At 37.5% G+C, this 14,662-nt stretch overlaps 1 protein-coding gene across 2 annotated transcripts in view; it reads left to right on the top strand.

Annotated features, from left to right (window-relative positions):
* GABBR2 (gamma-aminobutyric acid type B receptor subunit 2) overlaps positions 1 to 14,662 on the top strand; it is a 457,827-nt gene that overhangs the window by 404,450 nt on the left and 38,715 nt on the right. For both annotated transcript variants that reach the window (XM_069853337.1, XM_069853338.1), the window contains exon 14: positions 12,858 to 12,968. In XM_069853337.1, coding sequence (XP_069709438.1) covers positions 12,858 to 12,968 — 111 coding nt within the window. The remainder of the gene's footprint in view (positions 1 to 12,857; positions 12,969 to 14,662) is intronic.

The raw sequence follows: 14,662 nt of genomic DNA, 5'->3' as shown, positions 1-14,662 counted from the left end.
CAGTAGCACACTGTGGCTTCTCTCCTGCTCATCTTTAATAAGTCCTGGACTTGCTGCAGGTGCACAGGTGTACCCGCATATATTACAGTATTAAAAATGACTGCTTGGATGCAATGACTCTATGGAACTACCAAGAATGACTAGCAGTTTGTATTATGGTACGCAGGAGCTTCCCTCACAAATCAGGCTTACCATAAAGGAGCTCTGCTATCACTATTTGACAGAGATCTAGAGTGAGGGTATAGAGAGATAACTTTCAGGTTTCTGCCTGTAGTGATGCGTTGTGGTGAATTTCTAATCTGCCTGAAGACTGCAATTTACAGAAACATGCTGAATCTCTGCATACTTGAAAGCTTTTGTAAGGTGGTTTGGTTTTCTGTTTGGATCTTCTTGTTAAATTACAGCTCAGCACTCTAATGCAAATTGAAAGAGAAAATCTGAATCTTCAACTTGCAGATTCTTTAATGTCAATTTCCTCTTTAGAAAAAAGTAAAACCCATATCAAAGCACTGTCATATGAAATTATATGACAGGCATACACATACATACATTTGACAATGCAAGTTATGCAGTTTAATCTAGGTCTTGACCTATAATATGAAGTGGTTTTCCTCCCCAGGGAACCTGGGGTCTGTCTGCATCAGCATTTTAATTTGGGGATGCACTTCGGGGATGATTCTTAGAGATGAAGACAAGAACCGGTGTCCTTTTCAGTGAAGCTAAATGAGAAGGTATGCTCCAAAGGTGTGCCTAATGTGCTCCATCCACTGGTGGCTATTCAGACCACCAGATTTCATCTGAATAGGTATATCTAGCCCAGGAAGTGGTACAGGTGCTGCTTCAAAATAGTTGCAGTTGCAGGAACCACGTCAAGCTTGAAAAACACAAAAGGTCACAGGCATAATCTTGACTACACTAAAGTGAAAAATAAGATTCTCATTCACTTCAGGGATGGCATATTGTACCTAGAGGAGGCAATTTCCCTGCCTTGACAGCTGGGTGACAAGAGTGAATTACTGCAGTCAGATTTTAGATGTGGCTACTGGATCCAAAGCCATAATATGCTCTGACTTGCACTTACCTGCAGAGCTAGAGAAATACCCACTTTTGCAACCTTCAGTAAAGACACGTTTTTACGTTTTACGTTTTACTGTTGAACAGTCACCTTAATGCACAGCTTTGATAATATCACAGCTCGTTTGTTTGCCACTGTCCATACAAACAATATAAATACCTCTGATAACAAAGCTGGCACCTGCCAGTTTTTACAGTTGTTTTAAACACTATTTTGTACAGATGTGAGTGTTCATCGTTTGTTAGTAAGTGTCGTGATGATAGTAAAAAAAGAATGTTCAGTCATGTCCTTCATCTGTATCTTTATTATTTCTACTTTTATTGTTTCAGTTAGGTAATGCTGCAATGCTAAGAGTTGAAGGTAGCCGTTCACATGTGCAGATAACTCCACATCCTCTTCCAGGAGATGCCAGTGAAGATACTAATATGTTCATATAGGCAAGTGTTTGAGCAGGGAATTTTAGATATATATTTGTATTAATTCTGCATCAGGTAAAATATTTTGGTAGAAAAAATCCAGAAGCAACTAGAGGTGCCTGGTGGATTTGATTTCAGTCTGTAAGGTACATTCGCGTGTGTTTGTGACCCGTGGCACGGGCAAATGATTTTAACCATAGAGTTAAACATTACTGGATTCTTTTGAGACTACTCTGGCAAACATAGAGCCCATTAAAAAGAGAATCAGCAGTCATATTTGTGAAAATATGTTGGGAATAGAAATTAAACTATAGCATCTGCATTACGAGAATATACTTTTTAATTAAAAAGAACATATTTACACAGCTAATATAGATCAGAGAGCTTGCCATGAGGGGGACTGGTCCTTGGGTTTGATTTCATTCGCATGAGAGCAATGAGTATCTCAGCGTTTAGATTCATGGTGGCTTGATTCAATCCAAACTGCATGTTGTGACTATTATATTTTGTACAGTACTTGAAAGCAGCGTATTTAAATATACTACATTGAAAACTAAAACCTTTTATTTAGTCATAATTAGCAGATATAGTAATGGAGATATCACAGACTTTATTTCTTTGGGGAGAAAAAGAAGTATTTAAAGAACAATGAAAAGTTAATATGCTTCCATAAAAATATAAATGCATAGGGCCGGATTGTGACAGTTTGCTCATACAGCACTAAGGTACTATTTAACATGCAAATTAGGTAATGTGGACTATCTGCTTTTGAAGCACTAGATTCAGATATCCTTTTTAGTTTTTGCTTATACTCTATTTCACATTTCCCTAATTACTACAGCAAGAATTATTTGTGGAATACGGTACTATTTAATTGAGGAAGGCTATCATAAATTGTCTGTAATAAATGGGTTCATGTAACTTTTAACTCTGATAAAAGGTCCAGATAAAAACATGAAAACTCTAATATTCTGAAGTTTAAGGTAAGAATTTGGGGGGGTGTCCTTGAAAATAATAGTATGAATACTTTGAAACAAATTTATTTTGGTGGTACTTTTAATTTTTTTCATGGACAATAGATGATTTAATCCTTAAACTATACACAAACAAACCATGCTACTTATTCCCTCTACATAGTAGCATTCAGATCTTGGAGTTTTAACAGGTTGACTAAATCACGGCTTATTCATATTTTTACATTTGTTCATAATGATAATATCTGATAATATCCTAGCACTGACAATATCCTATCCACTGATCATATGCCAGCGCTGCTCTGTGATATGTACACTTTTTATTCATACAAAAGTATATGACTAACTGTCATATGTCCTTCCCTGGACGGGAACATTGGATGGATATATTTCAGGCTAATAGACGCTGGGTTTGTTCAGTCAAGATCAAAACACTGCACTTCTATTTTGACTCAATAGGAGTTCCTGTTTCTAGAATAATAATATAGTCTCTGCTTCACATAGAGGTGAATTTCTTACCCATTAACCACCTTCTAAGAAAGCCATTTTCCTTTCCTAACTCATAATTGCATTGTTTATTTTTTTTATTGAATGTCCAACATACTCATAAAGTAAAGGGTGGTGGTTTTGGGAGCATCAGGCCTTGTTGCCTGGAAAATGTAATTTACATAAACACATTTCAAAAAGAAAAATCAATTTCATAAAAGTTCATAAAAGATTAAATTTATTTTTTTATATAAATATATATATATATCTATCAGGTTACAGAAAGAACTATTTTCTATTTTTTGTTAAGTGGTGGACCACATATGGGATTGATGCCGAGTCAGTTCATACCCACTAGCTGTCGCAAACAGTGGCAGAAGGAAACACTATCGACAGGGAACATGCGAACCTGGCCTCTTTCTGATTCAGCCCTCTCCTCCCTTTCTTCTTAGTTTGCCAGGCAAAAGTAAATATTTTTACCACTATGTCATTTCTTTCCCACAGTCTTCTTGAACAAAAATGGTCTGATGCTTCAGTCTTCTTAAGTTTTCAATATTTCCCTTGTTCCATTAGATCTCTACATTTCTCCAAAGGTTTATTTCTGTCCTTGAAGTAGTTGTGAGACTCTTATTTTATCATCTGATTAATTTACTAAACATCTGCTCTGCCATATAAAGAATCAAGTGATCAAGAATTGTCACCACTGACACTTTCTCAAGCCTCAAATGAGTTGTGACCACAAGCTTAAGCTTCAGTTTCTTATTGATAAAGAAAGCTTCTTCCAGCAGTAGAGCTAAGATGTCTAACCTTGTCAAGTTGGATCATTTAGCTCTTGCCATAGCAGCTCCAGAGATCCTCAGTGTGGATTTATTTTTATGAGATCAGCTAGGAGCTCTGTAGCAGAATATTCTGCATTTTCCTTTACTTCTTAAAGCGCATCAGCAAAATTTGTATTTCCTGGGGCCTTACTGTTGCTGCTTAATCTTACCCAGCTATTTAGGCTGGTCCTGCTTCAAGGAATCCCTCTAGCACTGCAGCACGCGGTCCAGTGCAATGTGCCAGAAAGTCTCAACTCCTGCCTCTCCTAAAGTCTTGTCATGCTTCTACCTTAAAGTGGATATGGTGACTGCATAATAATTGCTCAGGTAGCTCAAACAGAAGACGTTTGTTCTGAAATGTGTGACAGGCTAACAGCTGCAAGTGGATACCACAAAGGAAGTGAATGCCAAGTCACACAAACTTAGCTGACATCAACCATCACTGCTCAGAAATATGCTGCTTTTCCTGCCCTCATGCAGATATTGCCTGTCTGCCCGTGCTTATCTCGTCCTCTGCCTGTCTTTCAGTGAGCAGTGAAAAATGGGTTGGAAGAACAAAGGCACAGATCCACTTACTATTTCTTTTCAATGCCTTGATCTCAGAAATTAAAACCTCGGTGTAAATGTAAGCTGTCAGCGGCTGTGGTGAGAAAGAGTGTTTGAGGGCTTTCATGTTAGCTCTAGAGGTGCTCTAGAAGGGTAACACATGCTCACCTGCTAAAATAAAGTTACATAATAGGCATTCCAAAAAAATAATGGGAGGAATGAATAAAAGCCCTAAGTACAACCTATTAAAAAAAAAAAAAAAAAAAGGATGGCTAGAGTCTGGGGACAGTTGTAGTGCTTTGCCTCAGAAATAACCACTTCAAAGAATTCTTCAAGGCCAGTCAAGATTACAAGCTTTGTTGCCAATACTGGATCCTGAAACAATTCATTTATACTGATGCCTGACACTTCTGTACTGGGGAGATGCTTGTAGGTAAGCTGATTTGTATATACCAAGACAATTTAAGGTTCATGTGACAAGACAAAACAATGCACAGCTGCAGATATACACTATATATTTAGTTATAGCAATGCAATATGAAAATGCATCAGAGAATTACTACACATCAATGTTCCCTATAATTCTTTAGCTTGAAAATAAGCATTTTGTCTCATCCGTGTCTTTTAATACAGGAATTCACTGAAACATATTCTTTTAAATAAGAAAATGTACTGCATTTGTCAGAAGATGTAAGAATTGCAAGGTAGAGTAGATTCAGAGTTATCTGCTTATATTACGTATATATCAAAAACATGCTTCAAAAGCCAAAAAATCCAACTATATTATCTGGAGCCTATCAGTCTAAAAGTAATTCTATAAGTAATTCTATTTACATATAAAATGGATTTTGTGGTTGCTACGGTTTGTTTCACATTGGCTTGCTTTCTGATCATCTGAAAATACTTCTGTTGCATCCCGAGCAAAGGACCTGCAACATTTAAAGTGTGTGGTAGACTTGTGTTAAATGAAATCTGGTCTGACAGATGCTGAAAGAAGATAAATTATTTAAGAGAAATGTTGCATCAAAGTTTTACTGAACTGAGAGAAAAAAAAATCCCATGACTACCTGCTTTGCTCTGAATAACGTCAATAGAAGTGGCAATACTGAAATAGCTATTTGTAGAACAAAGACGTAATGGAAAAATGAAAAATCTCTGTAACTGCTATATTTTTGTGTTTGGGGGGCATGTAACTTTCAAGGTACCCTAATGCAATTGTTATTGATTCATATTCATATCAACTATTCCTATGAAATCAGGAGAAATACTTGATGAATAATTCACCTTCCCTGGAGGTGTTTAAGGGACGGGTGGACGAGGTGCTAAGGGACATGGTTTAGTGTTTGATAGGAATGGTTGGACTCGATGATCCTGTGGGTCTCTTCCAACCTGGTTATTCTATGATTCTATGAATAAGATTATATCTTTTTTTTTTCTATTGCTTTTCAACTATCTTAACATCTTTCTTTTCATTCAGAAGAGAGAAAAGATAAATTGAGAGATTTCATGGCATTTGTGGTTTCATATATATACACTTTGGTCTAACTTGAACTTGCTTGTTATGGTGGGATTAATCCTGGATATGGCTGCAGGGCAACCATGATCAACATAGTGTGCTCCTTTCCGCTCTTTAGAATTCAGGAAACATGTTGGTCCAAGGGGCCAAAGAAGAACAATGAACTTTTTAAAGAAAGATAAAGTACATCCATAGTGAAAAACACTGACATGTCCATAGTGAAAACACGAGGAGCTCAATATCTAGCTTATCAAGGACTACATTAAGAATTTACTGGGCCAAAATCTGTAAATACCAGCACAGGAACAAAAGTTTTTTACATAGCCTTTCAATTCATTAGGCAAAATACAATAAGAACAAATGAAACTTACGCTAAATTCATTTTCAGAAATGAGGAGCAAAATGAGGGCTAATTTTTTTGCAGTCAACAGAATTGACTCATCAAGAGTTAAGTAGGCATGTTGTCACTGACTATTTTTTCTAAATGAGGTGCTTTATTTCGAATTGGAGTTAATGCAAGAGTAATCTACATCCTGTGTTTTGCTGCGCATGAGGCAATTATAAAAATGGTCTTATATAACTGTAATGCCAATACAACTGTGGAATCCTAAGCCTCGTTTCAGATTCCTTCCATAAGGCAGGAAAGGCATTGATTTAAGACTCCGAGAGTAATTTTAGTTTGCTGAAGGCTACATCTTTCAAAGCTGATGTAGAACTCTACTGAAGATGAAGGTATACTCTGTGTACTTTTAGTCACTTGTACTCACCTCCAGACTGTGGGCTTTGCTGCCATAACTATGCCACTAAAATCTGAAAAGATGTTCGTTAATTGGTGTCACCGTGCTCTAATATAGGATCAGTTGTACTATCAAGTGTGAATCTTCAGAAGTAATGTGTCAAGATCGTGGATTTACAATCTCATTGCTGATTATATTCCTTAATTTAGATATTGAGATATTTTTCTCAGAAACATTGAGAGTCATAAGATCTATATACTTGTAAGAAAAAAAGGCAGTCTCAGTGAGTTTCTCCACGCAGAATTATTTTGGTAGAAAAGTGCTAAAAAGTTCTTGTTGACCTTTGTTGGACAAAGAAAATCTCTTTTTAATTCAAAATGACCTTTCTTTTAAAAATGGAGTTAGGTTATATCAAATAAGGTTAACAGTTTTAAAAGGTCAAAACAAATTAAATCTTTTGAAGTAATAAAAATATTTCTGTTGACCTGATCTTTATTTATTTATCCATCCGTTCAGTTTACACAAGGTGGTAAGTAAAAATATTTATATCCAAGACATTACTAGTGTTACAAGTTGGGAGGAAAAAAAATGAAAATTTCAATATTCTTGTGAGACAAATGTTTTTGTGTACTTCTCTGTATTAAGATGTACCTTATTAGGAGTTGATTTTAGACAGTGCAACTTTTATGATGGGGAAGTTGAAACACCTAATTCTAGAAAGACTTTCACATGGAGATGTAGGTGCTTCTGCTACAACTATTGTGATATAATTATGAGAATATACTTATTAAGTTTGTTTTAGCATTTACAAACCAAAGATTTGCTCAGAACAAACACTTCCACTTTAAACAAAAGTTTCTGAATTATGTCTTAATGCAGTCATAATAACAGCAGCGGAATCCTCCAGCAGAGGGCTGATGGACAATCATCTAACAATTTCAGAGAGTAGAAAAGAGTAGATGAGGAAATTACAATGTCCTTAATGTTGAGAAGTAATCCTTTTTATGTGCCACAGCCCAGAAACTATTCGTCAGTGCCTGCATAGGGGGATAGTGGTCTCCACTGATATTTTCCTCTGAAAATGCCATACACCCTACTATATGCTTTTTTCTTCTCCCAAATCTCATATGTATATTTTCGAATCCTCTTAAGGAACGGATTTTTCACTTTTTACAGTGTCCATTTGTTGTCATTGTCACTGCAATGCAAATAGGCATAGTAATAAACATTGTCAGACTCCAGAAATCAAAGGAATTATAGCACTAAACAGAAAATGTAAGACTATTATAGAGGTGAGATCGTTGCCCTGCTTGGCCCAAACATCTGGGCAGAGTTGAGGATCTGGGAGTTTTTCTTGTTGGGAGGAACAACCAATGGTAAATTCTTTTAGATGTTGAGTGCAAACCTGGCTTAATTAACAGGAAAAGTGCTAAATTCTGTTTCTCTAAGTGCCAAAGAAAGAATGAGAAGATGTATCCTTGCTTACAACTCAAAGCCTACCCACTAGCAAATTATCTGCAAAAAGAGCCTCTACCTTGGTTTCTGTTGGCACCACCCTAACAGTTTGTCTATGGCTGCCCTCAGCCTTTTTCCTCTACTATTCTCTTTTATTATTTGCTGTACTTCCACATTAATGGTGTCTGTTTTCAATACCATAAGCAAGGAGGTGTTGAATTGCTTTAGCCACCACCAAGAAGAATGGCTGATGCGGCCTCCAGCACAGCAGGAAATTTAGTGAGGAAAGGTGAAAAACCTAGAAGAAACTGGAAGTTCATCTTGTCAGCTGCGATTCTGGGCAGCTTCACAGGAAACTAAGGAGAAATATTCTTCCTTGATTTGTGAAGTTAGTGCCAGGAAGTGCCCATTTCTGGAAGAATCTGTGCAGCACAGGAAGGTCTGAGTGTTAGCAAACGTCTTCACTCCTCTAACTCAGTTTTCTTTTATATCTTAGCCTTTTTCCCTCCCTTCAAAGAAAAAAATACATTCTACTGCTGAGAATGCTTTGCTAAGTCTTTGTAACGCTTGTCCTGCTGCCTCCATGCATACACAGAAACATTTCATTATCCGGTCCCTAGATGTGTAATCAGGGCAACATTTTCTAAGAAAATAATATGATGTAAAATTTCTACTGGAGAGATGGCTGAGTGCAGAGTGGGAAGACTTAGTCACTTGTTTGAAGCTCTCTGTGATGCAAGAGAATTTTGCCTTTTCCCTTTCACTGCTAGTCTGCATTTGCTTGCAGGGATCACAGGGTTTTCTTTACTCAATCTAATCTGTTATTTTGTATTTTATGTTAATGCAAATAAATGAAACTGCTTGGATTAGGGGATGATATTAATAAAAATACCAAGAAATCTCTAGGAACCTTTTGCTTTCAAAAAACCAGCTTAATTTTAACAAAAACAAAACACAACAACAGCAAAATAAAAATCATTAACTAAAGTGATATTACAAATAATACTGCTGCTGAGAGATTTTTCTTGACAAGTAAATGTATGAATACATTTATAATACAAGAGCTTATAAATAGCTCCTCTGGCATTTTATCATCTTTAGACCACACTAACTTACAGTATGTAAGCTTACTGCTTTATAAAATTATTTGTATATAAGACAGATGGGGAGCTAGAAAGTAGGTTTGCTTTAAAGATATTAGTGTGACAATCACTGTGACAGTATCCCCAGATCTTATTCTTTGGGGGCAGTATGACCTAATGTTCAGATTTTCTCACTGATGAAACCGAACCTTTAGAAATGGCAAAAAGTCACAGTGAAAATCTGCTGAAAAGTTTCTTAGAAAGCTTGCTGAGATTGTCCACCTATGAGCTGTGTTACATAGCTGAGAGAGCTGGGGTTGTTTAGCCTGGAGAAGAGGAGGCTGAGAGGAGACCTCATTGCTCTCTACAACTACCTGAAAGGAGGTTGTAGAGAGGAGGGTGCTGGCCTCTTCTCCCAAGTGACAGTTGACAGGACAAGAGGGAATGGCCTCAAGCTCCGCCAGGGGAGGCTTAGGCTGGATGTTAGGAAAAAATTCTTCACAGAAAGGGTCATTGGGCACTGGAACAGGCTGCCCAGGGAGGTGGTTGAGTCACCTTCCCTGGAGGTGTTTAAGGCACGGGTGGACGAGGTGCTAAGGGGCATGGGTTAGTGTTTGATAGGAATGGTTGGACTCAATGATCCGGTGGGTCTCTTCCAACCTGGTTATTCTATGATTCTATGATTCTATGATAGCAGCACCACAACTCTAAACAAGGATCATCTGTTGCACTGGCAACAGGACCTGAAACAGTGAGTACAGAGGGAGGATAACCTCCCTGGACCTGCTGGTCACGCCGTTTCTGATACAAGCCAAGATGCCATTGGCCTTCTTGGCCACCTGGGCACAACTCCCGTGTGAAGTGAACAGATTAATCTGTTTACGTTCAACTCCTGAAAACACTTCAGAATTTATGTCACTGTCAGAAACCTTATTAGGTTTCAGAAGAGGTAGGGAAGCTTCAGCCTAATCACAAGACAAGAGGTCTTCAAGCTTTTGAGAGCGACATCTGAAGGACATCTAGATTGTTTTCTATAAAAGGAAAGGGCAAATTTCCAGTACATATATAATCATTCATAGCATTTATGTTGTCATCCTCTCTAAAGCAGTAACAAAGTGCACAAATGGTGGATGATTAGAGAGGTCAGTGAAGTGCTCCATTCAGCAGTAATTGTAGAGTTTTTAAAAATTCTTTTGCCATCAGAAAATACCATATGTTTTTTTAACCCAGCTTTTGCCTATGATTAGCTAATTCATGCAAAATCAGTGAAGAAACAGAATTGCAAATTAAAAGCAGTAAAACAGGAATGTCATTTTGCAGTAGTAAGAAGTAATCAGCAAAATCAGTTCACTGTAAAATTATTGCTACCTGCCAATGCTAAACTCCACATGCACAACTATTCAGCAAAATTTTGTTGAAAATACTACCACCCTGCGGATCTGGAAAGTGCTTTGAAAGAGGTGCTGTCCCATGTAAACTTTTGCTAATGCTGCAATCAGTATCCTCTCATTTCCTGCTCCCCCTAGAGCACTTCGCAAGAATTTCTTATCACACATAGAAAATCTGAATACACTGTTTTATTTAAATAATGTAATTTTTAAACTAGCATTGCCTAAAGTCTTCCTGCTTTAGAGAAGAAAAAGATAATCTGCCACTGACCAAATAGGAGTTTATGTTTCAGTCATATTTTTCAAAGTGTGGAATAATTCCTATCTCTCACAGCTGGTTACAAGTGGTGAAATGCTTCTATCTAAGTGTGAGTGGAGGTTTTAGTCCAGAGAGAAAGGGAAAAAAATGTGACATCGTTCATCCCACCAAATGGAAGTCTTATGTTTTTATAAACTTCCTTGTTTCATAAAAGTACAAAACTGAAATAGAAGGAGTACATGGCAAAAAGGACGTAGAGGTGGGGAAATGAAGAAACAGTCCTGTGCTCACTCCTCTACTGTGAAAGAGAAAAACAAAAACCACATTTGGATGACCACAAGCTTAAATTTTATGTAATGTCCAGTTGTTGGCATACTGTAACTCAAAGGTGGAATTAAATAAAATCTTTAAAGCAGAATCAGATGTAGTTGAGAATTTCAGAAAAATATCTCTCTGTAGTATAGTCCTGTTCACAAATCAATTACACATTCAGAGCTATATTTGGATGATTTGTCATGTGAACTGTGCTTGATACTAGTCAAAAATTATGTCAAACATAGCAGGTTGTAACTTTGATTTTAAAAGGATACTTTCCCTTCAGTGCACCTATGTTTTTTGCATTGGGTTTTTTTTTCATTGATGAAGAAGAGTGAGGTGGTTTGATCCCCAAACATTCATAGCATCTTAAAGGTCATGATGCTACATAATATTTGCAGTCATTTCAGTTCTTCTAGCTAATGGTTGTTAGCTTGCCATCAGCAACTGCTAGGGTGGAGTCACAGGCTTTCTGGGAGAGTTAGTATTACTTTCTTGGGTTTTATCTTATTTTATTGTAGGACAGCATTTTTCAAAGATCTTTATTCTCCTTTTCAGGGTTTCTACAGAAGTCCAGGATAAGAAAATGTTTAAAATGTTAATGTCTTGCCTACTGCAGGATTTGCATAGAGAGTTGTGAATTGTTCAACTGTTATTCAACCTCTCTAAAGTCCTTCCACATACAATTCTATGTTTCAGTCAGTGAAAATGTGATTTTTTTTCCTTAGCTCATCTAATAATCATTATTCTTCTCCATGAGACATTTTACATGTCTCAGTCATCAAAAAAAGGAATTTGTAAAGCCCTGGGACAGCCAAGTACAGAAAGTTATGTCAGAGTTGATCTTAATTTAGCTGAAGTTCAGATCCAGTGTTTCAAAGTAGAAAGGAAAAATAGCTTTCAGTGTTTCAGTGTATCCTGTAAAGCAAACTAGACTATTAAAAACACACAGCTCAGAAGAGCCAACCTATTTGCTCTTTGCGTCAACTAGATACTTTTTCCTGAGTTTCCCTGAGTCTTAATTGAAAGTTTTCCCTCATACAAACAATCCTAGGAGTCTGCAAATCCTCTTGATTCTGCATTATTGTACAATCTCCTCTAAAAAATAAAAGGAAAGCCACAAAGTTTCCAGCACTGTTACATTTTTCATAGACGTTCACTTGCACTAAAGGATATTTTTTCCAGATTTTTTATCATTTATGCTCTCTTCAAAGCTACTGATGTAGTTTCCATAGTATATGGTCTTTGATTTAGCTCATGGTTATCAGTGAAAAAACATCTAAAACACAGCAGTTTTAATACGTTGTTTAGCAGCCATTTACAGTGACACAAGAACTGCAGGTGAGAGAAGTGATGACTTTAAGCACATATATTTTTATGCCTGTGCATTCAAGCTGTTTGCCTTCTACAAATATCTGATGTCCTAAAGCTGATAAATCTGACTAACACTGTTAAAAACAAAGTGACTTCACACATTTTCTTTCTGATTTGCAGTAACTGTGACCTTACCTGGTGACAGCTATCATGCAGTTGTTTCCTCAGATCTTTCGTTTTCACAGTATTCGTTTGCAGGGTCATAGGTCTGCAGTCATTACAAGTAACTTTAAAGTTATCCACGCCGTATTCCTCACATCCACAATCTACTGAGGATAGATTTAAGTACTTCTGAAATGTGAAAACAAATGAAATTCATGGTTGGACTTGATGTTCCTGTGGGTCTTTTCCAACCTAGTGATTCTGTGTGATTCTGTGAAACCCTAATTCAAATATTTCACCTTCCATTTTTGCAGCCAGACCCTGCAGGCAGAGATATCTCCATCCGACCAATCTTGGAGCACTGCGAAAACACTCACATGACAATTTGGCTTGGGATTGTCTACGCTTATAAAGGGCTGCTGATGGTAAGCATAGCTTTTTCTTCATAACACTGACTTCAAGCTGCTATTTACTGATAGGCATGAACTGAACTAGATTTGCTTTTCTGATGGCTGGGAGTGAGTTAAAACTTCCTTGAATACATCTTTTATGATTGGACTTGCTCTAAAGTTCTTTAAGTGGTAATATGTGGATATATATATGCACGTGTAAAATAAATAAGTCATTAATAGCACTTAAGCTGAACACTGCAAACCAAGAAATTCAGTATTGAAAAGATGTGTCTATGAATGATACAGAAAGATTAATTTGGACCATGAATCAAAATAACCCTTTTATCACTGAGGGCCATCTCCACAAAAAGATTTAGTTACTAAAATAGACCTTGGGAACCAGGTGTCCTGAACCTTGATAGTTTTAAAAAACCAAACCTGTAAAGGTGTTTACTAGTGATTAAAAGCTTCTAAGCCTGAAGGTTTTAAAAACATCTGATTTTGACAGCACTGACCAGCTGAGCACCTATCTTGAGTTGAGCTCCATCTGGATCCTAAACTTAGATAAACACTAGTTTACATTGCCCAAAGGCTTCAGTCTGCTCTGTGTGTTTGTAGCACACCTGTTTGTTAGGACACCTGTGAAGGACTCAGTCAGCTGCTTCCACTTGGCATGGTTGGTGATGCTGCTCTGGGGGAAGGAGGGATCTGCTGGTGCCTGGAGTGGTCGTCTTCCCTCTCCACAGTGAGTGACTGCACTGCTGGGCTGCTTTTTTTTCAAGCTGAAAGATCTTTAAATACACAAGGTGAAGTTCAGCAGGTAGGGATGAGAGCTTTTTATTCTAAACAGTCAGTAGCTTTCTGATCAGACTACTTTGTTGGGAAGTGCCTTCAGGCAGAGAAGATAGTACCACCAAGTCTTTCCAGTTCCCAGATGATCCTGGAGCTGCCAGACAGAAGGAGCCTTCCCACTTTCCTATGTAAAAAAGACAAACGTAAAAGCAACTGTAGGTGCAGATGCCTGTTTTTAGAAGAGTGTCCAAGCAAGCATGAAACTGAGAGCTAGGACATATTTCATCCTCGGGAAAGGATCAGGAATTAGGAGAGATTCCACATCTCAGGATTTCTTATTGGCCAGCTATGCTTGGCTCTGGATTCACAGGAACCTCAGCTTGTAGCACAGCGTTGAAAGATTTTTGTTTTGAAGGCAAGGCCACCAGAAGTCGTGTAACTAAGCAGCACTGAGGTCACTGAGTGGACAGTCACAACTGTCCATTGGCATAAGACATCATGCTTTATGCAAGATCATGGCATGCTACCCTAAATTGTGCCCATACATTTTACCTGAAACTTCTTTGCACACCAGTGAACTAGTTTAGCTTAAAACAGATTGTAGCAAATAAAAGGGGGCAAAGACTCCTTCAGGCTGTCAGAGCCCCTGTACTGTAGCAGGGCCCATCTGCAGGTCTCCATGTGGAGCTAGGAGTTTCTTAAACTGCGACTTATATTTCTTTGCTCAATTCTCCCTAACCTGCAAAGTGCCAGTTTTGTATTTTGTGTCTTTTTTAAGCTAAACCTTCCAAAGAAATGCAGCTAAACTGGGAAACGTAGCTTTAGTACCCAATTGCTGATGAAATATTTAACTTAATTGCAATATTTACAACCTATGTAGAGATAGTTTGTATCCGTTACATCAGATTTATACAGTTATTTATCTTCAGAGGTAA

The sequence above is a fragment of the Phaenicophaeus curvirostris genome, chromosome 3 (genome assembly GCF_032191515.1).
Source record: "Phaenicophaeus curvirostris isolate KB17595 chromosome 3, BPBGC_Pcur_1.0, whole genome shotgun sequence".
Taxonomy (NCBI): domain Eukaryota; kingdom Metazoa; phylum Chordata; class Aves; order Cuculiformes; family Cuculidae; genus Phaenicophaeus; species Phaenicophaeus curvirostris.
This window is presented reverse-complemented; position numbering and strand designations above follow the sequence as displayed.